Below are 27,176 nucleotides of genomic sequence, written 5' to 3'. Positions count from 1 at the left end.
CCTTTATTTCAAACACAAGAAAATGCTGATGGTGGATAATATTTCAAAAGAAGCATTAATGAAGTACAACATTATTGTGACAAGGTATGTACAATTTTATTATATTCATTATAAAACATATATAAAAAGTGAATACAAAAGTTGCATGGGTGCCAGTAAAATATATATTTTTTCAAACATTGCTTGCAACATTTTAAAAGAAGTGTGCAGACGCTGAGGGAAAGTAAACCGAGGAATGTTGACCCAGAAATAACAGGTAAGGAACTACGCACGACGAAGATGGCAGTTGGCGTGTCACACACACACACACATTATGACCATAAAGAGGCAGGGTATGCATTAATGCTCGAGGTTTAGTCACACCTCATGCACCATCGTCGTATCTCGTCTTACCAAGGCTCTGTCGGATTACTCACAGTCTTGAGTACATCTGAGGCGCATTTCACATCGACCACACTGCAGTGAGAAAGAGGAAGTTATGAGCTGATGTCTGTGTCCTGAGTCTTGACCCTCTCGCCACACCTCAACAGGCAGCCTAAATGTGTGGCCTATTTTAGTTTCCAGGGGCGGTGAGAAGATGGCACATGTAAATTATAACGGGAAATAGGTGATATTTCCGCATCAGATGAAATGAAGCAGCTCTTTGTGATTATGATACAGTGAGGCAGTGCACGTTTTGATTCGAAGGAGCATCCCCCAAAACCGACTTTCTTTTTTTACCCCCTTTAACATACAGAGATGCAGGAATCACTGTCCCGTAGCAAAGCATTACATTCTGCTTTTTGTTTAAAAAAATAAATAAACAACCACCTTCCAGTTCTTCCTCTTTGTACCGCTTCCTCTCAACTGCTAAAATTGCTGTGAAAAATGACTGCTGATAATTCAAAGCCACTGAACACCTTAGTGACCCTGAAGAGATGAGGGGGTTGTACCTTGTTATTTCACAGCACAAATGATACAAAGGAGTACGTCCATACAAGCTCAAGCCCTCAATAGCTCAATGCATGCATGCTTGTATTTTCATGTCAAACATGTTACACGTTATTGTTCATTTCTTAAAATAGAGGTATGGGTTTGTATGAAATAATACCACAGGATATTGAATGTTACTTGCACAATAATAAATATACTAACTGAGCATCAAGCAAATCTGATTGATATGACTGTATCTAATCTCTAAGTTTAATGGCATGCTAAAGTAACAGTAGATGTATTCCTATTATTGTAATCAATCCTTTCCTTCATTCACCGAGTCACAATTTTTCAAGCAAATCCAACTGGATCCTGGGCATAAAAATACAAAGGCCTCTTCTTTATGGGTTGTGCAACAGTCAGCAGCAGCAAGCGAATAAAAAGTGAGATTTATGCAATGCCACATCTGGATACATGAGTCAACCCAAATGTGTTTTAGCTGTCCTGGCAAACAAAAACAATTACAAAAAAAAGGCGCTGTATGTACATTAAGTCTATTTTGCATGATAAAATACTTCGTATTGTCACATATATGTTTGTTCGTATGGCTTCATCCACTTCTATGCTTTGGAAGTTCTGTGCATTTTCTCACGTCATTAAAAATAAAATCAGTTTTATATATATATATACACATGAAAGAAAAAGTGTACAAAAAATTCTTAATATATATATAGATAATATATGCATTGTATTGGCTTGTTGAAGACATCTTAAATTTTTATTCTGGGTAATTCTGTTAAATCCAGGCTAAGTTCACAGTTGTCCAAGTCTCTGTTCTGGCCCTCAGTGGCTCTGTCCCAGAACTGTCTCTCTGCTTTGTCAATGTGGTTTCCTAAATCATAACCATTTCTCTCGTTTTGCACTCCATTCTCCGCTCTAGGTGATCCGAGGGTGGGGGGACCTCCTAGCTCCTCCGCTACCGCTGACAAACCCACTAGTGCCTTTTCCACATGACCATCACTAACCCCTACGTCTTTATCCTCTTCCTCATCTTCTTCTTCCTCTTTGAGGGCCTCTGCAGCTCCATCGAGACTGGAATCGCTGAGGAAGGAGTGCGCCGTCTGAGTGTCCTCCATGGACAGAGGGGTCTCATCCATATTTCTGCCCGCCCCTGGGGTGAAAGGCATTTCCTCGTTGTCTTGGTCTGGATCCTGGTCCTTGCTGCAGTAGGCATAGCGGTGGTTCATGTGCTGTGAGTATGAGCCGGAGTGAGAGAAGCGTTTGCCACACTTGTCACATTGGTAGGGTTTCTCTCCAGAGTGCAGCCGGCTGTGCTCAATCAGATGGTGCTTATGCTTGAAGGCCTTGTTGCAGATCTTGCACTCGTGAGGACGCTTACCTGGAATAAATGCAGAGACATTGTGTATAATATTCTATATATATATATTTTTTTAAAACTACAATAAATAAATAAAATAGAGAGTATATTATCATAATATAGCACAACAAAAGGAAACAAGGGGAAACAGCTACCCTGCCTTTATTCAAAGGTTAAAAAAATCTGTCTACCACTATCTGTCAGTATGAAATCAAATCAGCATACAAAATAATTCCATTAAAAAAATGTTTGAACACGTATTGTAGTTATTTATAAATGATAGGAAACGGCATATAACTTGTGTGTAAATCTTGCAGACCTGTGTGCTCGTATTTGTGTCGGAGCAGAGAGCTGCTCTTCTGAAAGGTTTTTTCACAAATGTCACAAGCGTAAAGCCCCTCGTCGGTCTTCTTCAGTCTTTTCCTACCGGGACCCCCTTCTCCCTCCAGTCCTTCATCCATGAGGGAAAGGTAGTCTAGAGCTCCGTGGCTTAACACTTCACCCTGCGGAGAAAACATGAAAATCACGATATATTTAGCTTAATCTAATTCTAATTCTACAAATTCGCTTTGCAAAATGATCACATATTTTAATGTATTTTTCTTGCTGCTTCTGCATTCATTTTCAGGTTGTTCAGCAAACACCCATAATTAGTTCAAACCAACTTAAAAGAGAAACCGTTCTCACCATGAGAGCTTGTCTCTCCTGGTGGAGCTTCTTCAGGGTCGCCTCTGCGTCGGCATCCATCATGTAAGCCAGAGGAGAGAGAAACCCGGGGCTACTAGCTTGCTGGCTGAAAGGAATCCCTGTGTTGCCATCAGGACCTGAAAGCCCTAAACCAGACTGGTTGAAGATAGGAAATCCATTATATAGGGAACCTGGAAACATATGAGCTCCGGCCCCACTGTAGGCCGGATGGTGGTGAAGGGAGAGGTGTGACATCGGACTCGGTCTCCTGAGCTGCTGGGTCCTGTGCTCCCTCCTCTCTCTTCTGCCTGAGTTGCCGTTTACAGTTTTGTTCCTCCCCTGCTGGTCTGAGAGCTGCTTGGGCAGGGAGAGGTCCAGAGGCTCGTTCTGTGCAGACCAGGGGCTGCTGGCCAGGTTCTGAGTGGAGGCCAGTTCAGGAGGGCAGCTGGGGAAGTCCAGGCACACTGGAGAACCGAAACCTGAAGAGGGAACCCTCCTTCTGACCCGAGGCGATGACAGCTCTGGGGAGTGGTTCATCGGTTGGTTTGGGCTTCCCTTTTCTTGGCCGGAGCAGTACGCCTGAGAGGAGGGGGCATCATGGTGGGGCTGTGGAGGGGAGTACATTGCCACCAAAAGCTGCTGCGGTAAAGAGTGCCAACTGGGCTTCTGCAAAGGGGATTTGTTTCCAGACTTGTTGGCTACTTCGCTCGGTTTGCTGTTCTCCAGTTGGAGAGCAGATCTGGGGAAGAATAACGGTGGCAAGGGATGGTCTTTGCTGCGGAGTCCCTCGGGCGCCTCCACCGCCTCTCGGTTCATCTTGCAGAGGTAGCGCTCGTGCTGCAGGAGCACCGCCACATTGGGGAAAATATGTGAGCACCAACGACACGTCATCCCAAGCACACCTCTCTCCCCTTCACCTGACCTCCCTGCTTCTCGTCTCCGGTCAGGCGACACCTTCCTGTCGGGCCCTCCTTCGTTGTAAATCACCTTCCTTTCCTCCATTGCAGCTCCTCCTACTCCTATGTCCATCTCCTCCTCTTTCCTCACCTCCCTGTGAAGCATCTCCTGCAGCATCTGTTCAAACTTGGTCCCAGAGTGCAGATAAGGGAGCAGGGTGGTCCCTTTGAGGATACTGGCCCTCAGAGAGAGCTCTGTTGAGGGGTCCCAAAGACGAGCCAGGTCTGACGCTCTGGCGGGGTTGTGGTTGGGGTCCTGCAGGGAAAGCTGGTGAGGATCCTCCGGGACTCGACATAGAAGCCCGGTAAGATCTTGGGTCTGTGAAGCCAACAGGGAGCCCTTGTCAGTACTGTTCCTGCCCACACCTGCAGAGGGAGATGTTGGAAATGAGTGGTGGTAGGGGCTTTGGCTAAGTCCATTAAATGCACCGCTGGCGCCTCCTGCGTTTCCCCCTCCATTTCCTCCACCACTCAGGCACTTTTTGCTGCTTAAGTGGGAGCTGTAGGAGCCAGAGTGAGAGAACCGTTTCTTGCAGTTGGAGCACTCGTAAGGTTTCTCACCTAAAGGATGACACGCAGGCGGGACACGTTAGACACAAGAGGCCGAGACTGGGTTGAAAATACCTTCAACATGTTTCAGAATTATCTTGTGCTGTCGTGGATTATTTTAACTTGTTTCCTGTCAACACAATAATTGTCTAACTGGCACAACAAGTAAGGGTTAGTGATACAGTGGAAAACATCTGTTTTGATGTTATTGTGTCTCACCGCTGTGGATGCGGAGATGCTCTTTGAGGTGGTGTTTATACTTGAATGCTTTCCCACACTGCAGACATTTGAACTTCCTGGTCTCAATGCCTTGATCCAAAGTGATGACACTCTACGATGATGAGACAATGTCATTAGTTTCATAATACAACACATTTAGGGATGAATTGCAGTGTGCGACCAAGTACGACCCTTGTATCATGTCAGTAAAGTTCCTCACCTTGTCCTGCACTTGGTTATGAAAAGCCAGGTGCCGCTCCATCTGCGCCCTAAGGGTGGCAGTGTATCCACAGAGCGGGCAGACCATGTGGCCCCCATCCCTCTCCTGGCAGTACTTGATGTGGTCCCTCAAAGAGGGTCCTCGCTGATACATTCTGTGGCAAAATGGACATGCCTGCTCGGTCCTGCCTGCATCTAGAGTCCAGAGAGAGTTGACATTTGTTTTAAAGACCACAACACATAGTATGTATCATATGTAGTACATTCACGTATTTGGTAAGATTACTATTTAAAGGTACATGCAACAAAGTATTGATTAGGTATGTTGCCTACATGCCTGAAACTATCGTAAAATGACATCGTAATTGTAGCTATTTGTGTGAAGAGTTATATTGTATATGGTTGAACCTCTTTTATTAATTTCCTCAAGTAAATCTATTTCGTACATATTTTTTTACATGATATTTTACTCTTGACGATTACATTATGACATGGCTTTTATATTTACTTGATATACGTGATATAAAATGTTGAACCACAAGAAAAATATAAAAATTGCGGGACAGTATGCGCTGTTACATGAATTAATTGCATGAACATGGACGTGTAAACTGCGTCGTCCTCTCGAAGGCCCTTTGTTGAACCACGAGCGGCTCATGAGCTGATGTGTTAAAAGCACTTTCTTTTTCATTTTCACTGAATAACATTAGCCTACACATCTGATATGTACTGTATAATTGATATTGCAGCTGACATGCTGCCTGGCTCAAAAGCAGTAACTTCAGACTTGTTGACTTCCTCCTCTTCATCATAGCCGCTGCCCCCTCATCGGCCTACCTGCTCCCTCGGGTGAGCGGTGCTGAGCGCCTGGTGACCAGATGGCAGGTGGCAGCTCCTCGTGACTGCTTCCTGGGTGGTACACCGCTGCCGTGCCATTGTGGTTCAGGTGGTCCAAGAGACTGGCTGAGGTAGAGGCCTTCCTCAACTGGGCCAGAAATCTATAATGGGCCAGGTCCTCCAACCCATTTTGGGAGTCTGAGTTCTTGCCTGCGAACACAGAAAAAGATGCAGAAGAACTGTAATTATACATAATAGGAAATATGTTTATTTATAAGTAGAGATTAATTAGGAGGCTATTTTTAAAAGTGAAAGCATAATTCTGATACATGGACACTCTTTTTTTATTACATTTGAAAGAAAATATGAGTAATAAATTAATATTTTCCTTTAATTAATTTAAGTCCCATTAAAATATAATAATGTATAATTAATATTATTATTAATAATAATATTCAGGCAGCAAGGGTGGCAGAAAAGCACAGAAAACAAATACAATGCCAACAAAAAAAACAGATTAAAAAAACTGTCACAGACTAGACAAAGGACCATAAACAATATCCCGTTATAGTACAGTTTACTATAAAGTATTCTTATATGACCTCTCCTTTTGAATTCAACATTTTTAAAGCTCTCTTGCCAGTGAGGTTGAACCGTTGCTGCTGTTACAATTTCATGAACTATATGTTAAATGAAATTATTGAATGTCTTGCTCAAATATTCACGTGTGCAGCGCGAGTGGGGATGAACCGTAAAGTGACCGTGTGCAACTGAATCTAATTGATCTAACTTCTTTACTTGAAGACCGACTGTAAAAACAATGTATTTGTGGAACTAGCTTTGAGTCTCAAAGCCAGATATGAGACTCGAAGAATTCATTCTCATGTATGTCCTTGAGTGCAGTGACAGGAGGGCAGGAGGAGAGAGAGAGCCACGTGAAGAAGAAGAAGAGAGAGGGCGCCTCCTATCATGAATCAAGCCTGTCAGCTTATAGGGGACTTTGAGGAAGATTTTTCAAATGTTTGCAGATGTTGGCATATTTTGAGCTGTTTTTTTGCGTGGTGAAGGGAAGAGCCTGTGTGGTTGAGTGTTGTAAAAACTCAGCTCTGCCTTCATCATGCGAGGCCAAATCACACGAGGCGAGGGAGCTAAGTGATTGTTAGTAGGCCAGCCGCGTGAGCCTTTGATCTCTCCTAAATAAAAGGGAAAGCCTCGCGTCGTGCAGTGCTGATTTCAGTACCGTAACGTCACCTCTTTGATGCATGGAAATATTGTGACATTGTGTGGGATGAGTTCTTTTGTCATGCTTTCAGAAGGCTGCATTTTTCAAAGAGAAGAGCGAGGGGGGGGGGGGGGGAAGGAAGAGCTTGTAGGGAAGACATAGTTTCACAAGGAGCTGAAACCAAGGTGTGTCTAGAGGGCTGTGAGGGGCGTCATCAGACTGCCGGGGTCTTGCATCAGAAAAACACTACATATGTTTATCCTGCACATAAAGGGGGGTCCTACACAGCAGTCTATACAATTTATGTGTAGGCTATTTGAACTTTTTTGAGGAATTTTAAGTTGAAATAAGTAGCCTAGTTTTTATCACAATAATTGTACTTTGCTACATTTAAAGTGACATCTGTTACAGATTTTTTTTTAAGTCTCAGAAAAATTCCTGATAAACGGTGGGAGAATGGAACAGAAGAAAGGAGATACAGCAGCAGTGAAGAAGCTGCCCTGAGGAAGACACTTGTATATTTACATTTGATATGTGATTGATAATCAGTTGTACGGCCAGACTGCAGAGTACCGGTCTGTTGAATGGTTGATGATGGTGTTCTACTTTGTATATTGACATTTAATGCACTCTATTTTATAGCCTACTCTTTAATTTACCAGTAGTATAAATATATACCAGTAGTATAAATATATCCCTGTAATGTAACACAGTAATGTTCCTTTTTACTTTTACTGAAGCACATTTTTACTGAAGTACTTTTCCTTTAATTTTTATAAAAAAGTGACAGTATTTGTACTTGAGTAAAATATTTGATTAGGCTCTTCTTTCCACCTCTGAGTTCCATATCTGACCCTTTATACACTTTTCTTGTCCCGGCCTTCGTTCTTCAGAAACCGTTTAGAAAACAAAGACTCGACTTGAAAGTGCAAACGTGTTCCGCTTTGTTGAGAACTTACAGAACATCCTCAGAGGTTCCTGGTCTGCCTCCCTGTCAGCGGCAGATGCGCCGGTGGCGTCTTCTGCGGCCTCGGCCTCCTGCTCCTCCTGCGGCCAGTAGCTCCTGCTGCCGGGGCTGAGGCTGTGCGGCCGCGTGGAGCGAGCAGGACTAGCGGGCTCCTCCGTGCCCTCGCTCGGCGTCAAGCTGGTCTTGTCCTGGCAGTCCTGGGGCTCCAGGCTCCACAGGCCCAGCTCATCCTCCCCCTCAGATCCCAGTGAACTCACTGGCTCAGCATCCACTGTGAGGAGGACACAGACAGAAAAAAAAGACACCTTTTAGGGGAGACAAAAGAGACTCATGTTGACAAGTCCTGTTTGAATGCCAAGTATGCTCATACAGAATATATTGTATTTTTAAATATTTTGGAAATCACTGATCACAAATGCGTTTCTTTAATCTACATCCAAATATTATTGTGTGGTGTTTAGATATATATTCATTATTTTTGGACATGATTCAAAATGCATCTCTGAGTTTTCCTTTTATTTTAGCTATAGATTATGACCAAAGCAACTCAGAGACAATGCTACATCATTTAAATATGACGCAAGTAACTGAAACCAAACAGCGGAAAAAGACACAAATGTTTTGTAAATTATAAAATTGTTTTGAGTGTTAATACTTCAGTGTTGTTCCTTTGTAAGCAGGAGGAATGAGATTGTCCTCATGTGAAGTTGTTCAATATGTTTCTTATCATGAGATTTTATAAATGTCTTTGTGTGGCTGGATGTGCGGTTGGGATCAAAGCAGACGCGCTCAGCATGCAACATACACATTGTGTGCAAAGGAGATCCAGAATTGTGAAAAGAGGGTTCCAAACCAAGTTAGGATTTTTCTAATATTTCACTGAGCTATGGCCACAAAACGTATTACTTCAGACAGAGTGTGTGGCTTTCCTGAAAACTTAAAAAATGACATTTAAAAAAATGCATTTAATCAATGAATCATTTGATCACAATCACGACCAAAACAAACTTGTCGAGGTGTAATCTTGCTGATCAATCCTGTGGAATAAAGTTTATTTTAATCTTAGTATTATTGTACAGTGCAACATTTAGCATTCAGTTTTCTTTGTCTCCAACGGTCAGATGTTTTTTGGAACTGAAAGTGTTTTTATGTGTAATAGCTCTTGAAATTAAAAACAAATTCTTCATCAACCAACCTTATTTGACACAATTAGAGTAGACAAATGCACATCTAAATGTGCAACAGGCTGGGATGTAGAGCAGCAGTACGGAGAAAAGATACGTAACATATTGTAATTTAAAAGTGTACCCTCGGTACCCAGAATGCAGCACAACTGGAAAGGCGAATTACTTTTTCCCATGGCAAAGACAATAAATGACAATCACAAACACATGCATGGGATTTCAGCTGTAGGCTCTTATTTCCAAGACTCTTTTTGAAGACTCTATGTTTTCCTCTCCCTGATTGGCAATATCTAATCACCACCGAGTAATGGACAATTTAAGAATATATCATTGGAGGAAGCCAAACTGTCGGACTGCGCCAACACACAGAGAGCCAATTCTTCTTTTTCTTGTTGTTTTGAAAATAAGGTTTCTGATGAGCCTCCGACAAAGACCACGAAACAACGTGGTCATGCTTCTTATTATCTTCAATACATTTCCCTCTTTGTCCTCTTTTCTTTAGATCACAGTGAAAATAAGGTTTCATGGCTCATTTCATTTCCCAAAACACAAAGTGTATTCATTAAACTGTCAAAACAACACGCAGTCACTCTGGAAAGATTATCATTTGTGTGAGAACCGTTCCAAACACACCCTTACTGGCTGGTGGACGCAATATAATTGAAGAGTATTTTGCTTTCGGCACATTCAGTCACGGCCCACAGCTCACAGTGACAAATTCCAGAGACCGTTCTACACCGCCGAAGACATTTCTGCAAATCTATGTTGTCTACTTTGCATCTAGATGACACACACACACACATACACAAACACTCACGATGTGACTGAAAGAGCAAAAGGGGGCCCAGTGCAGCCGATGGGGCGCCCCACACACACCCAAAACACTTGATGTACACACACACTCTCATGATGAGTGTGTTAGCTAAGTGCAACACATATTTGCTTGTATCATCAAGACTTTATTACACCTCTGTAAGAAGTTAGCTCATAGAAAACACTCTGATTCATCCAAGCTGCTACTAACACGGGAGGGATGACTTGCTCTTATGGGGGGTGAAATTGGTCATCAAATGTGTTTCCCTACAACAGACAGCTATGAAGTGTTATGATGTAGTTGAGGTCGACCTATCACTTTTCTGGGTTGATAGGAAATACCTCCGGGCCTAAAAAGAGAAAAATCTGGTCCGGATTAGCATCGAATTGGCTTTAATTCCCCTCTCCTGTGACAGTGATTGACACTGAGCCTACATGTGCTGTCATTAAAGCGGCACCGCGACGGGATGGCTTTTGTTATCGGGCACATTGATTTATTTATCTGGATAGCGACTGCATCCTTCGAATTGCTCTTTCTAAAAAATGTTGCTGGAGCAGGACAGCGACATCTTTGAACATCGCAGGAGGTTCGGGATTGCCTGCAAATAGATATTGTACGTCAAGGGTTCAAAAGAGTAATGAATCCATGCACTGTGCGAGAGTTTTCCAAATGTGTAATTTGTTTGAAGATGCTGAAAATCCGAAAACACAAAGCAGAGCTCAGTAGAAAACAGTGCACTGCTGTTGTGTGCATGCACGGTAGTGTGTGTGGGAAGAGCGTGACTCATATCCAGAGAGCGGTCACCCGACTGTGCTGCATCATGCCGCTCGCTCGCTCTGCTGGAGGGCTGTTTCTGATGGTTTGACAACAACGGTGTTCAGATCGAACACTGCAGCATTATTTTCATCTGTCGCTTTCCCCGGTTGACGGTGACTTATATTCTAAGACCGGCGGTCTGCTTGCCAGAAGGAAGTCTTCTGTTCTACGGAGGCCTCGGGAGAAAATACAACCCTGTTCTTGTTGTCTTCGCGCTTGTGATCCATCTTGAGTCTCATCTGAAGAGAAACAAAATGATCATGTGCAGTGGTTCTAAATATGTTCATACGCACATATACCGACTGAGAAAATCTTGACACAACTACAGTAAAAAAACAACCGCAACAACAACAGAAACAGAGCCGAATAAGATAAGTGAAGAGATACTTGTTGCACTGGCTCACAACAGCACAGACAGATTCACTGTTTATATTCCAGAGGGCATCTACTGTACAGCAAAACTAAGCTAAACTGCAGTTTATTTTACGACGCACACATGTGATCTGGTATTGACTTAGTAATTATGTGGCTAAATGGTAAACACAGAATAATTACCGAGAAATTACCTTGTTTGTTTCTTTTGGTTTTTAAGGCAACCGACGAGGCCAGGCCCAATTTACCACACGACGTAATCGTTCCCGTTCGGTTGATTCTTAGATCGCTACATATAACAATCATTATTAGATTGTCATTTCTCGCATTAGATAAAAACGACCCAATAAATAGTAGTTTTTCTAATACACTTGTTCACTGGGTCAGAAATACTGTGTCTGAATTAAATGGGTCCTTAAAGTACAGATTTAGTTATGTACACAAATTAGAACCACACACCATGTGCATTAAACTACCTTTAAATAAACATATAAAATAAAATCAAGTAGGGAATTTAAAGATATTTTTCTAGGTTTTTTTACGGTTGTAACTTCTCATTTTCATGTGTCTTTAAAGTGTTAAAAAAAATCACTTTTTAAGAGTTATTGAAATCTAGGTAGATCTTCATTTGACATATTGTCACATTATTATCTGATACATTTCACACAATACAAAATGTAGGTCTTACAACTCAGAAGCAAATAAAACCATTTGTTCGTCAATTGTTTATATAAAATAAAATCTAAATTATGTGGTTGTAGTGCCTGTTCTAATCCGTATCTCATGCTGGTAGAAATGTTCTGGTGTTACAGGTGTCAAAAGAAACCCAACACTTGCTATTTTGAACTCAATAAATGACCACGAGGGTCACGGACACCCACACGCTACACAAAGCCAGCGCAGGAAGTTGTGCGTGTTATCATTTTACCTGTGAGAGAAGTTCTGAGGCGAGATAAATCCACAATCATGCCAATAATGACCCACCCTTAAATATATCGCAGAAAAACCAACATGAACAACATTCTCTCTCTCTGACAGCTTTCTTATTCATAACTGCTGTCTGACGTTTGTAGAATGAGTCAGGCGAGGAACACAACCAAGAACTAACACCGCCCACCTGATCTCCCCATCAGCAACTCACACTCTCTCTAAGGTGGTGGTTCCTTCAGACGTTGGGACCTCGGCTCTCTGGTTTGACCTAACAACAGTGACACAATGTGCCAATTGTTTTTTTTGTTTTTTTTATATAACTGTGTCATTGCCCATGCACCAAATACATAATGAACACACTGTCTTCCCCATGACAACATTCTACATGTTAACCAAGAGGAATGTGATGTGTTGCTGCACTTGTATTGCATCTCTGCTGCCGGGGAAGAGGAAGTGCAAACATTCTTGTCCAATGATGGCGAAAATAACCACAAACACATTAATATGAAAGTCAAAGTTGAAAATTCAAGTTCGAGTTCAATTGATGACAGTCATTTCTTTTTTGAGTGGCAGCGAACCACAAAAGAAAAAGAAGAATTATTTTTTTTGCAAATGGCTGCAGGCGAGAATAAATGAGACTGAAACCGTGACAGTGTGATGGGGATTGTAAAGGTCATCTTGGTGTGGAGGAGGAGATGCTTGAATGTGATGTATGCCGCAGTGTGATATTTTGCATTCTTGCCGTGTGTTCAGTACACAGAGCTGTGGTGTGTTCGTTCGAGAAAGGGGGTGTGAATTAGACGGAGGTGCAGAGACACCAGTGCATGAGGAACGCTGCACAACGCTGCATGAACTGCACGGAGAGTGAGAACAAATAGTGATGGAGAAAAAAAGAGAGATAAAAGAAAGACAGAGGAGTGAGGAATTAGAGAAGAGAAAGAGACAAAAAGCGACAGTGTCAAACTGTCCCTGACACAAATCCTCCAACTGATGTTGGACTGTGAAAAACACGCTAGGGAAATTCCCGTAACACACACTAACTAGGGTACGGAGAAATACAGAAAAACAAACAAACGCGACTTGTATTGTGGGCACACATGGGGATCAAGACCGGGCTGCTGCTGCATGATCAAACACCAACGAGATGCATGTGTGTGTCTGTGTGTGTGTGTGTGCGTGTGTGTGTGTGTGTGTGTGTGACCCCATGAATATCTGAAAAGCAGTCAGAGATGGAAAAGTTAGAGCCCATGTGGAGCCATGGCAGCAGAGTCACGGCTCTGTGCCTTTGTAGATGTCCCGCTCATTAGGAGACACCACCCTGTCAGAGCATTTAGATCACCACCACAGAATGTGCAGCCCAGTGGCAACATCTGCACTTTGAAACATTCGGAGCCGCGCAGAACAATCGGCTCAAGGAATAAACACCCAGCCAATTTCCTCACATTGATAAAGGCTCCAAGAAGACAAGCGTGTGCACAACTGCGGCGCAACTCCGTAGCCTACAGGAAGCGGCGATCTTTAAAACTGTCTCCGAATACCGCGATGGAACTTTTTGTGCCTTTGTTCACTGCAGCTTTTAACGATTCTGTTCAAGTAAGGGCCCCTGTGACACAAACACAGAATTTATTTCGGCATTTTATTAGCTTCCAAGCCACCGAGCTATTCACTGATACCGCACTCACAAAGTTGATTTGTCATCGAGTTGCGCTTGAAGTGCGACTGAGCGTACGTTTCATTATTCACATGCGTGAGTACGATTTCAGAGGAGATGATGCGACTCAAAGCACAGCCCCCGAAGACAGCGCCGTGTGTGGGGTTGTGTGCAGCTGCCACGGACGCTCTGGAAAGGGCGCAGGCATCTGAAAAAGGAATGACATCAGAATCACTGATCTGTTATTCTCTATCGACATCAGGCGTCACTGCATCAAACAGTGCACCGCATCTGCTCGTGTGACTTCAAGAGATTAAACCGACAGCAAATATAGAAAAACTTCCAAACAAATACATAAGCGGTAACTTACTGCAGGCCGTGCAGGGCACGCTAATCTACCTCGTGATGAAACTGTCGTGAGGATGGGGACTTCTCCTCATCCTCAGTCAGTCCTACACTCAAATGTATTTGTTTTTACATCTGATAAGTTGACTCTCCTCCCACTCATATTTGCACTTTAACCATGCGTATACTGAAGCATCTTTGCTTGTGTGAATTGACTTCATGATGACTGCAGAATAATATAGATATACTGTATACATATACTTATTTGAAAGGAATAATTTGCCAAACATGTGGGGTTTTATTTTTACCATGTCTATTGTTTTGCGATTCAAAACACAACTCAAAGAGCGATGCTGGCCTGTGTGTGTTTTTGCTTTTCAGAGAGTAAATAAATCATTATTTAGAGTGAACATGGACAGGAAAGGAGTTCCAAATAACGTGTGAACGCCTAAACCAAGCACACCAAGAAGGTGCATATACATAGACGTGCCGGTGGAACGGGGAGACCACTGTGACTAAAGGTTCACCAAACTGAACTGCAGCTATTGACACACATGGAGAGGCGATGTGAAGAAGACGGAGAAACAGGCTACTCACATACTTTCATCCCCCCAGCTATGTATTCTTAGATTGTGGCGAGTCGCCTCGAGACATCTATGATATATTTCCGTAGCCTTTAAAGATTTCAACTTTCACAGAGTTGACAACGGCCCCCAGAAGAATAGCTTTACATTGCTCACAGGTATAGAAGGGCTTAAAGAGGCGATGAAACCGTCGCTGGGTAATTAGCTTATCTTTCACAAAATACACTTTTTATGCAAAAAGGTGCAGCAGTAATTTTTTTCTCTTTGCACAAATGAGGCAAGGTGTGAGAGAAGAGGTGTGCAAAGAGCCCTTGCGGTTGCTTGTCTTCTTCCTCCGGAGGTTTCCTGTGAGCTGCCGCCTACATGTTCGCCGTCGTGTTCACCTGTCCTGTCGACCACCACAGGGACATTCGTCAAAAGAACAGTGCCGTATTTCAACACTGGCCTTTCACCTTCAAAGTAGATGCGTGTGTCTTTCAGCGTTAGTTTTCTTTTACTTTGTGGGCAGCTTACAAAGTGTTCTCACCAGTAATACAGTGGAAAGAAGAATATTGTATTAGTCTGTTGTTAGAACTTGTAGCCTATAGAACGTTTTTATATATTTTTTATAAATCATAAAATATCAATATTTTCAGTCGTAGAAGAAGAAAAAAAACGACACCCACACCAGTCGCTGAAATGATGATCACTCACAGCCTCGGATCTCATTCATTGTCTTCTTCTCACTTCCTTATTTCACATCTGTAATAAAGTCACACGTAGGCTAATACAAGTTCCACTGTGCTACGAAAGATAAAACAAAAAACACTCTAGATATCATTCTGGACTTCCCTCCACTATGTCACGCTGAAGTGAGTCATTGGACTCATTTGCTGAGCCAATGACTCACCAGCAGTGACACCTTGAGGTGCCTACTCATCTCTACTGCTCTCCTGTGTGAGAGCTTGTACCAAAACCTTCGTGTCGCCCTGTCTGAGCTCAGAGCCAGCGAGCCCCGTGTGCAGGACTGATGTTGATGAGAAAGGTTAGCTGGGTTAGAGTGAACACGTTCATTTGGAGTTGGCCCTGCGCCTCCTCCTGTGGCCCGCGCTGGTTTCCGTGTAGCGAGGGATCGGTGCTGGAATGCAGGAACGGTCACACAGGGACCCACGGACTCACCGCACTGTGAATCAAAACCCAAACTGCACTTCATTAGGCTCCTGTCATTGCAGAGACTCTCACACCACTCTATAAATACCCCTGTCTCCCCCACTTCCAAATTTGTTTTCCCTCTTTTTTTCTTTACACATGAAAATGCTCAGGGACCGTTCCAGCTTTGTGATGTGGCTCTTTATTTTGTACGTTGGCGCAAGAAACCACACAATAGTGGCTCCTTTTGAATATTAAAACATTCTCTGACGGAGCACAAAGGTTCTGAAGTTTTTTAATAGGGGTGCATGCTAAATAAAACTTCTCTTTGAGCTTAACAGCTATACAATGTGGGATTTGGTTAGTTCAACCCGAGCTGTAACTTTCAGTTACTCACGACGGGAGATTTGTTTTGAGGGTAAAACAAATATGCCTGGTATCCCACTGACTTCAAGCGCCTGTGGATAAGATCTGTTGGAGGTGTTAACCGTGATGTGGTGTTCTTGAAAAAGACAATGTATTGCATAAAATCCCAAAGTGTCTTAATCTAACCACTTAAAGCTGATTTCAAACAAAAGATAAAGCTATTCTGAGAAACCCACGTTAAGTTATAAAAAGATCAGAGCCGACCATGGGAAGGTATTCACTACATATGCAGTGCAGCAACATCAATTCAACCATTACAGATCTGAAAAAGACATCAGCAGACTTTCATCCACAGCTGCTGGACAACTCATTCGGTGGAACTAGAAAGTGTGGCATGTAACTGTATCTAAATATACGTTGTTTTACAATGACAAATGTCCTTTTAAATGGCACAGCCCGTGAAAGAGAGCATGCAGCCAGTTCCTGCCTGGTTAACCTACAGACGGGGCGCCATCCTCTGGCGTGTGTCGACATTACATCCTCCAGATCATGATGCACCAGAACATTTCAAGTGACCACATGTGACCTCCACGCCTTTGAAACATAGAAAAGATGCCTTTCTAATGTGTCACTCTGCATCTATTTTCTTTGTCTCTCTCTGAATCGCCCCTCCCATGTCTGCACACACCATCCTCTCTCTCTTTCTCTCTCTCTTTCTCTCTTTGTCTTACTTTCGTAAATGTTCTGCGCCCATTCTCTCTCTCTCATACAGAAATGCAAGCAACACAAAGAGGAACACACACTAGGCTATTAAACTTTTTGTTGTTGTGGGTTTGAAGTTCTGATTAGGAAGACGTATGAGTCATATTGCATATTAATTTACACACATCTGTATGCATGTTAGTTACGGCTCGGTGCACTGTGCGTGGGTGTGTGTGTGTGTGTGTGTGAGAGAGAGAGAGAGAGAGAGAATGTGTGTGCTGTGAATGTGGCGCCTGAACCAACGCCTTGAAAAAAAAAGAAACTAATTAAAGTTATGGAGAAAAATGCAAAGACAGCAGAACCGCACACGAGAGTGTGTGCATGTCATTACTGACCTGGCCCAGTTGGAGAAAAAAAAGTGATGGCAAGAAGAGGGAGAGAGAGAGAGAAAGAGAAAGAGAGAGAAACCTCAGCCAGCAAAATAATGTATATATAAAAAAAGACTCAACAAGAAGAAAGGTTTAAAAAGCAAACTTCGGGAGTTTAAGAGGATCTTTGATGTGTATCAGAAGAGGAAAGCAGCCTTGCGACTGGGACGACAGTAATTTTAAGTCGAAGCAGAAGGCTGGCTGACTGGCTGCCTGGCTGACTGACTGTGGGCTTTGATGGCGCTGGCTGTTTGAAGTGGTTTTCGGGGGATGGGAGCAGTGTGTGGTGTCAGTGGGACAGGGGAGGTGCTCGGGGAGAGACGGGGTGGGGGCACGACGGCGACCGTACAGGACTCGAGGAGCCGAGGATGGATAGATGGACGGAGAGCGGGAGAAAGAAGTATGAAGAATGGAGAAAATGAGAGAGAGAGTATGGGCTGCATGGAAGGTGAAGGAGTTGAGACAGAAGAGGAGATAAAGAGGAATCAAAGCGAGGAGAGAGGAAGAGGAGAAGACCGAACAATGAAACAGTCAGAGAGAGTCACACAAAGAGGGAGAGAAGAAGAAAGACAGGCAACAGATGAGAGCCAGAAAAAGATCCAAATATTGGAAGGAAAGTTTTTTTTTAAAGACAATAAAGTCAACCTTCAAGATCTGTGTGTCTGAAATTCAGAGCCCTGTCCCAATATCAGGCCTGGACACATTCACACCTACCTCTTACTTGTATCATTTAGATGACGTTACCTCCCTCTGATATGCTGCCAGGCCGCCTTATGACTTATACTTCCCCTTCCATCCCTTCTGCATGCTGGACACATGCACTGTATAATCATAACTGCCCTGTTTCCCCGAGGTACCGAAGTCGACCGCATAGCCGAGGAGGAAAAAGAAATTGAATCCGTGCAAGTTCAGAACGTTTTGTTTTTGTTCTCCTTGCCTATTCATTTTCTTTTATTAGTGACTGGCCTTTTTAATTAAAAACCTCCCCAGGTTTTGTCGTATTGCAATGCCGACAAAAACATGATAACCTGTCACGTAGCATGACAAATTATTTTCAAAAGATGAGATAAGACTATTTACTAGATTGTGACTGAGTGATAAATGATGAAGTGGACCACTGATATTCTTCACATTGCTTCCTTTCGAGCTCAACATACTTCCTGTTTATGGATCCTGTTCTTTATCATACCTGAGCTACCAGAGATACATTTTGCAGATGTCATATTGCACGCAATCAGCAAACATCAACATCCTTTGACCTGCGTGTTTGAAGGCATAAACCATTACCAAAAATGTCTTTCTGATTACTTTGGAAAACTCTCACATGTTCACTCCTTGTGCCAATAAGATGTTTTTCTATCTGGTATTAACGTAACTGACTTGAACACATGTATTGCCTCAGTGAAACTTGACAGTGCAATGCCTTCACGGTCTCTAAAAGTGTCTGGTGGAAACGTGTTGCAATCAAGCGCCGCCAGCAAGAGACACGGAGAAAAAGAGTTGGACAGATAGAGATGTGTTTAGAATATAAGACATAAAGCCTCGACCGTTACAGGTGGGTCTGAAGATCAGTGGAGCATGGAATGCGTTCACTCCCTTCCAGGTAACGTGTGTGTGTGTGTGTGTGTGTGTGTGTGTGTGTGTGTGTGTGTGAGTGGGCTGTGCAGATAAAGGTGGTGCCAGGTGATCACAGGTACAGGGAGACAGAGGGAGGGAGGGGGAGTCGGCTGGCTGACCTCTCCCAGGACTTTCTTGTTGTCTGGTCAGCGCTGAACTCCATTTATTATGACTTGTATTAATTGTTTTTAATGGTTCTTATTACTTACTTTTAATAGGGTGTATTAGTTACTTTGAATGGTTTTTAATACTTGCTTTTAAATAGTATGTTTTTCTTCATTTTATTGTGCTGTATTGTAATTTTGCATTGTGTAGATTTTATCCTATGTTATTGTTTTATGTTGTAAGGTCTGTTAAGGGACTACGGATGCAAATTAGCTGAAGCTACATTCTGGTTACAGTGCATCAAATGGTGACATGTATGTTTTAACTGTACATGGTCCCCTTTAAATAAAGATAATAATAATAAATGTCAGAGTTTTAAGTGATGGAGGACAGAGCAGGTTAATACAGAGATATAGCAGAATGTTGCGTGGACGTGTCGATGTGTATTTATCTGGTTTAGAGTCTGCAGCGTATTAACTCGTTCAATAGAACATTCGTCTTTCAACAATTAAAGTAATTCATCAAGCAAAAATGAAAAATATTGGCTGGTTCCATATTCTCAAACTTCAGGATTTGCTGCTTTAATCTGTTTATTATCACTGTAAATGGAATCAAATAGTTCTTTTTTGGACAGCCCCCCCCCCCCCCCCTGGCTCTGGGAACGTGTACGATTTATGTTTTTGGAATTTATTCATATGCCTAAGAACCATGATCACATGATCACTTGATATGGAGCACAAACGGCACGTTATAAAAAACAATGGCACACGGCGTGACTCAAGTACAACAAATGTTAACAAACAAAGGAATTCATAAAAACCTTTTTGGCTTATTTGATTGGAATAACAACATTCATTTCGTTTAATAATTTGAACAAAAGATGGGCTGTTTTAAACATAACAATAATTATACATGTTGGTATCGTTCATTATGCTTACATTCATTCAAACTAAATAAAATACTTGTCACCACAAGGGTTTCAGATCCTCCTGTTCCTATCCAGCCGTGTATATCTTCACCGTTAAGGTACAAAAAGCTTGCCTGTACTTTTGGTTTTCAGCAGGCGACACTTTAACAATTTAAACTCTTGTTTAAATATCACATGACGTCAGACTTCTGAGATCACTTTGCCACTTTTGCACGAACAGCTTCAGTTCAACACTTAGTAAGTTTGTGTGTGAGCCAGAGGTATCGCACATCTGCTTAAGACCCGTGGCGATGCACAGATACCCGTGTTACACAGGCCGAGCGAATAGTTGGACATTATTCAACAAAATGTCGCTACTTTGCGTTCTATAAGCCTCCCTCAGAAGCCAAAGAGCTTCTTTATAACTGTGAGACGCAGTGGGTTACTCCCCATAGACCATGTGATCAGGTTGTCAAACTTACATTTCATTAACTCAACATTGAATAAATTTATCAAACATAAATTATATACAGATTAATCAATTAAATAATAATCATTTGTCGCACTGTTGTCAAATTATTTTATTCCCGAGACATTTCAAAAAATTGTTTTATAAGAAATTGTAATGCATCACGACATAAATGGTATCATGAAACTACATACAGTGAAAGACAAATCTATCCATATCGCTCACTCCAGCCAATGAGAGCACATGTTTCATCTCTCCATCGCTGCGCTCTGGTCTTTAGAAACAAAATCCCTTTGTTAGTCACTCATCAGATAGTGAATTCAGTGCGCAGCGTAACATTTTAATTTAATTTTCTTTTGCTACAGCTATTGAGCTCCCCAGTATTTATAGTGTGTTACAGCGGTTTGTTGTGCTAATGGTAAGTGAAAAAACAGATGCACGAGATTAAGAAAAACTAACTCATTTTTGGCATTTAAACATGAAAACCATTGGACTTGGACTTGGTGAGAGATTTTTTTTAAAGCACGAGAGACAGAAAAGAGATGAGAAGCGTGTCTACACAAATAAAGAGTGTTAAACTGATGACACCAAAAACACAAGCCGGTCTGAGGTCTTCTGTCCTCTCTGGTGATAAAGGCTGATCCTCAACAAATGACGCTCGACACACGCCACATATCAAACTGTTCCTTTTACAACCTGCTGCTCTGCCTTATCAAACCCCTTCACTGGCAGCACACTCTCAGCCAGCTGAGCAGGTCTGCCTCTTTCTTTCTTTCTCTCTATCTCTCTCTCTTTTTCTCTATTTCTCTCTCTTTCTCTCTCCCTGTCTCTTTGTCTTCCTGTCCTCTCTCGCTCTCTGCCACCCATCTGGGCCTTGTAATACATGACAGCTGAAGCAGGGTTTCCACATTTAATTTGAGGTGTGATAAAACAGCACATATCTATAAATTCAGTGCCGAGAGCCTGCCTATCTGGATAGATTTAACCTCTTTCATGTGCAGCATGTGAAACACACAAGACCCGGGCACAAAAGGAAGACCCGCAAATAGACTTAATGACGACGACTCTTGCCAAAGCAACGACAAAGAATGTGTCTTAGAGCTTCAAATGGCTGGTGTGGAGAATCAAAAGGGATCAATTTGCAACATCAAACTACACACAGCATGTGAACCTTATCAGATAAAAAGCCTTTGATGCGATAAATAGAGATGGAAATCTTTTACAGCGTGTGTGTGAGAAGCCACAAAAAATACAGTGTTGAAAGTGTGAAAAGTGCACGAACGCAGGCATCTACAGGACACCTCATGAGCTCCGTGGCTATAAGCGTGATCCTAAGTGTGATGGAGTGTGATCCTTAGACACACGCTCAAGTGTATAATGAAGACGTGGGTTCACCATTGAGCCAACATGGATTCGATCTTCATCTACTAAGAGATCACATCATGACTGTTTGTTCGCTGTAACATCTTGACAAACGAAATCCTCCAACTCCAAAGAGCCATGTGCAGCAAACATGGCGGAAAACCCCCTCTGCGTGCATTAATCCTGCAATGGCACTGAAAACGTTCCAAATAATTCCTCCTCGAGTGGATCAACAGTGCGGCAGCCACGCGGCAGGAATGTACAGTCAGACATGGGACTGCTGTGGCTACATCTGAAACATCGCACAGAGCAATAATCAAATAAACGTGGAAAAATACCAGAGGGACTCAATCAAGGGATTCCCCATTACTGCTGTGCAGATCTGGCAACACACACACAGAGAGCTGGGATGGGAGAAATCTGTGACATTTGGCGCTGTGGGAACATTAAAGAACAAATGAGGAAGCACTTATTCTCCCACAATCTGTCGCCCGGCCGTCTCTTCTGTCTCTACCCCCTCAGCCCCTCCATCTCTTGTCTTCTGACGCCGAGGAACTGTCTCCAGCCCTGTCAACCCCGTCAGTTCCCCAGCTCGGTGTTCCTCTTCTCCTTTCTTCCTCCACTGTCCCTCCCACCCACTGGTTCTGACGCCTGAGCTGAGCCCCTTGAAGAGTCCTGGTAATAAACTGTGGTGCCTGGGATCTTCATTGCTGTCTCGCTCTCCCCACCCCTCATCGCAGAGCGCCGATACATCTGCCCTTAAAGTAGGCCCAGTCCAATGGGGCCCGGCCCCTCCGCTCTATGTACTGTACACCAACGCTTCAGTCCTTCACATTCAAATGTCCCCCCCACTCATTCTCTCTCTTTCGCCTTTTCTCTCCCTTTTATTTTGTGTAATTTTTGTGTGTGCTGCTCAAGTCCTTTGTGTACAGTGTGCTATGCTCACTGTGGCAGCACTGTGCCAGAAAAACCCACACAAACACACATGCGCACACATACAGTCACAGACACACAGCTGGGGCCCAGCTGCATACAAAGACTGGGGTTTGGAAATCAATGAAGGAGAAAGAAGAAAAGGGGAAAGGAGTTTAAATAAATTGGCACTTGAAAAAAGAAGAAAAACGAGAAAAAGGGAATGAGGGAAACATGGAGAGAGAACTCTCTCTCTTAAAAAGACACATCAACTCAAAAACACAGCGAGTTTTTTTTTTTTTTTAGGGAGTTACAAAACATGAAGCGCAAGGCAACGGGACTCAATATGTTTGTGAGGGTGCTCATAAAATGCAAACCTATATCTCATTCAAGAACAAGGGTTTGAATGAGTCTCATCGCATGTCGGAGGATGCCTGCTGAGATGGAGTCAAAGGGAAAGCCTGCACACAACACAGCAGAAGACTTTAAATTAAATGACATTTTAAAAGTCTTCGCCGTTGCCTCTGCACCAACACGGCTGTCGTGAAAATCAGTAAGAGTTATAAAGGGTTGCTTCGTTAAAGTTTTATTTCAATTGCAGGAATGAAAAATGGAATAATCGTAGCATATTATTTGAGGGAAATAGATAAATCATCTCCTTTATTTATGATACAGTCCTTTTAGAGTTAAAAAAAAAAGTGGAAGTACAGTTGAGCATGGGATGAATTCAGTCAGATATCATCAGTTCAACTGACTGTGTATTCAGGCCTGAAGGGGGGATGTTGAACCGGTGGCTATCATTGCTCAGCTAATGAATTCACACTCTTTGAAACTCAAATATCTCACTCACAGCCAGTAAATACGGTGCATCGTTTCAAATGGATATGTTTCCCCTCCCTTTGTCTCAGGGCTGTTTTCAATCTGCCAGGAACGAAGGGTAGTAATTTCCTCACGTTACTTAAGATGGGTGAACATTGACAGTTTTATTGGGGGAGACAGAGACATAATCAATAGGCGCCTAGGAGAGAGAGAAAAAGCCAGCCTGTGCTTTTCTCTCTCTTTCTTCTGGTTTGGAAGGGATCCCCAAATCGCTGTCTTATGAGTTGGGCCTGCCAAATTCATTTGGTTTTATCAAGGACCTTTAACTCCCTCCTCGCAAAGCCGCCTCCAGCCCGGCACATTCCAAATCCAACACAGAGTTTTCAGACACACATTTATACCCTGACACGGGGTTGCACACGCAACACGTGGATGCACACGCAACACGGTCTCACTCACAAAGACTTTAAACGTGCACTGGCGAATGTAAAACAAACATGTTTGTAATGTGAAAGCACTTCATCAGCGCAGGCACACATGCGTGCAGATTTACTAACTCGTCCTTTGTTCAATTTAGGGTAAAAAGTCACTTGAACTTACTGGGGAATATATTTATATAACAGTCTAATTTGACTTTTTACTGTTTTTTGGATTCTTCGATAAACATTTTTTCCTTACATTCGCTTTGAAAACACATCATTAATTGGTCGAAGTTACTGGAAAGGGACGAGAGGCGATGTCTATCTGTCCTCTGAGGCCCCAGCTGCTCTAATAAGTGACAGGTCCTTGTCAGTAAGTGTGCCTGTTCGCTGATAACTTTCACGCTAGTGTGACGGTCCTGATCTGTCAAGTAGATTGAAGTCGGTCGACAAACTGCTACGTGACAGTCAAAGGTGAGTGTGTTTGTGTGTGTGTGTGTGTGTTTGTGTGTGTGTGTGTGTGTTTGTGTGTGTGTGTGTGTGTACGCATGCACACACAACTATATGCCAGGCAGCGAGTGAAGTTTCTCACCCTGGGGACACTCTGGTTTGAGCTTCACACCTCTCTGAATAAAATGAGGAAACACTTACAGCAAACTAATAAACTAAATAGTGAACACACACAAAAGGCTTATGGCGGTGGTCCTCTGCATGTTTTGTAAGATGTCACATTAAAGCCAGTGATGTTTGCGTTGGTGTGCTTTTGTACGTTTTTAAAGACAACATATCCTATAGCATAGCAAAAAAAGCTTATTTTTTTCGAAAGCAGTAGATAAACTATAAACCAACGGGATTATGTGTTTTTGTGAATGTACAACGATGTTTGCGTTGGAGGAATAGTTAGGTTTGTTAAAGAAAGCTCATGGCTTTACCTGCATTACACAACAATGTTGAAGCAGCGAGACACATCATCCAAAAAAACAGTACTATTAGAAAAAGGTTTGTTTGATTTTAGGGATTTAAGTTTAGGTTTGCATGAAGTAATTTAAAAAGGGGGTTGCAAGTTCAATGTAGGCTAACATAAGCGTGTTGTGGATCACTTGTGTTTATTTGGGGATTTGACTCTGACATAAATGTTCATTCCTCATCAGCAGGGTAGAAGAACAAATGTGTACATTTGCATCCATGCACAGATGTGTGTACCCTAACTTCTGTTTGTGAGTTCAGAGCCAAACAAACAAACAAAAAGCAAACAAGCAGGCAAGGCACAGCCTGATGCATGTTGAACAATAATAATTCTGCATTCTGCCTCGATGCTCCTCTCATTATCTAAAGCTTTACGGACATCTAACGCCTTTCATTAATTCTCGGGGAGGTTATCATATAAAAAAAAGACAAAATGTGCTGAAGAAATTAGTCCACAGGCACATGAAGGGCTGATTTAAATAAATGCATTTTAAAACCTTTAAACCCATATTTATGATAGAAGAACTAGATCGACAAAATAAATTAGCTAATAATACAAACACTTTCTATCTAGGTTTTGAAGGGTTTTTTACGTTAAGAAATGTTTTTCATTTCATGAAGTTCAAGAAAAGCCTCGGGGTAACTTCTCATTACTTCTGCAGTCGACTTTCTATTTACAAATGTTCATGAAACAGAATCAAACTAAAGAAAACTTTGAGCTAAATCCGGTTGCATAGCAGGACATCATAGCAGAAGATAGTGAGGGAACAAGACCCTGGAAAGCCTCTGAGCAGGTGAAGCCACACAACTAAAGTCTACACGAGAGGAACAAGTCATTGAGGAGTAAACAATGACAGTTGCTTGACAAAAAGATGTTCGTTAAAAATAATCAAATCAAAAGCTGGTCCCACGAAAAGTTTCAAACACTAGTGGTACTTCTAAATAAATGATTATTTACAATTGACTCCCAAAAAAGACTTTTTCAGGTGTATAAAATATACAGAGGGTCACGAAAATCTCCACCGGTTGTGTGCTTTTATTTCAAAAATGTGTGTGCATGTGTGTGTGTATGTGTGTGTGTGTGTACAGGTATAGAATAATCCCAGTGAATGCAACCTGACAATGAAAAAGAAAGTATCAATGAGCCCTGCAATTGACAAGTCGTGGACGCAAAAAAGATGATGAAACATGAATCTATATAGTCAACCTGCTGTGTAGTCATCACACAATAAGTATCAGTCTGTGGACCCACTGTGGAGCGAGCCCTCTCGGTCCGCGCGAGGGCTTCTCCGTCCGCTGCATCTCCGATCCAACTTCTCGAAACTTTTGTTTCCGCGCCGCACGCTTCCTTACCTCGGTTCCTCCTGGGATTGGCTTGTTTCCTCCGCTTGCCCCTGCTCTCTTCCGTCATCATACCGCTTTACGTCGCCGGTCGTTACGGTGTTTAAGTTGTCCGGGGAGCGGCGCGAGTGTGCGTTTGCCCCGAGAGCCCGCCTGAGAATGAATGATGATGAGGCATCGCCTTCGGTCACAGCGGGAGACTCAGACCTTGATGGAACTCCGAGCCCGTGAGGCGGAGTGATGTCATGCAGCAGAGGTTGGCCCTGAGGTCAGTCTTGGCATCGCGGACGTGCACCTTCCTCCCTCCTTTACAAAGTAGTCCACGCCGACCTGCTCACAAAGCCCACCAGTTATAACGCCGTTATATACTTTGACACAACATTACTGCAACTCCTTTACAGAGAGGGGACCCGAGAGCCCCGGTGTGCCAGCGCGTCCCGGGTTGTCTCCATCTTCATATAGGAACACGCACGACTCTACTTTTCTTCCATGTATCGCCAAAATAAAACGTTATTACGCATTGCTTCTGGGTAATTAGTCTACAGTTGAATCTGGGACATTATTTAGAAGATATGACAAGGAACGGACAGAGATCGATGAATGGCGCGTCATCTACTTGTTGATGCCGGAGTTGATATAGTTTTTTATCCGTGTTTAAAATTTAAAAAAAATGTTCCTCCATACTTGTAACTGAGTCCACGCGTCTTAACTTGTTTCCTTATAAGATGCTTGACGAGGTGCAAATGAGGCTGTTAACTCCATGTTGTTATACATTTTTTCACCACGAATAGCTGACAGTAACTGCATGTTAATGGGCCAGGTATGTGTCCCCCCCCCACTCCCCCCCCCCCTCATGTTTTATGGCTTGACTGTTATGCGCGTCGCACCTGCGCTCGAGTACCCTGGAGTGGACCCCGTCCTGCGCACCATTCACCCCTGGATGGCTGTAGGAAGTGGTGCATTGACGGCCCTTTGTGTTGCAACCTGGACCGT

At 42.8% G+C, this 27,176-nt stretch overlaps 1 protein-coding gene across 1 annotated transcript; it reads right to left on the bottom strand.

Moving 5' to 3' along the window:
• Positions 1-71: 71 nt before the first annotated feature.
• LOC130208002 (zinc finger E-box-binding homeobox 2-like) lies at positions 72-26,480 on the bottom strand. Its single transcript, XM_056436832.1, has 8 exons — positions 26,196-26,480; positions 7,939-8,217; positions 5,758-5,967; positions 4,922-5,115; positions 4,702-4,813; positions 2,978-4,494; positions 2,610-2,793; positions 72-2,311 (listed from the first exon to the last, which is right to left on the bottom strand). The coding sequence occupies exons 1-8, from the start codon at positions 26,254-26,256 to the stop codon at positions 1,683-1,685; spliced, it is 3,186 nt and encodes a 1,061-aa protein (XP_056292807.1). The 5' UTR covers positions 26,257-26,480; the 3' UTR covers positions 72-1,682.
• Between the last annotated feature and the right edge of the window lie 696 nt (positions 26,481-27,176).

The sequence above is a fragment of the Pseudoliparis swirei genome, chromosome 18, assembly GCF_029220125.1.
Source record: "Pseudoliparis swirei isolate HS2019 ecotype Mariana Trench chromosome 18, NWPU_hadal_v1, whole genome shotgun sequence".
Classification (NCBI taxonomy): Eukaryota; Metazoa; Chordata; class Actinopteri; order Perciformes; family Liparidae; genus Pseudoliparis; species Pseudoliparis swirei.
This window is presented reverse-complemented; position numbering and strand designations above follow the sequence as displayed.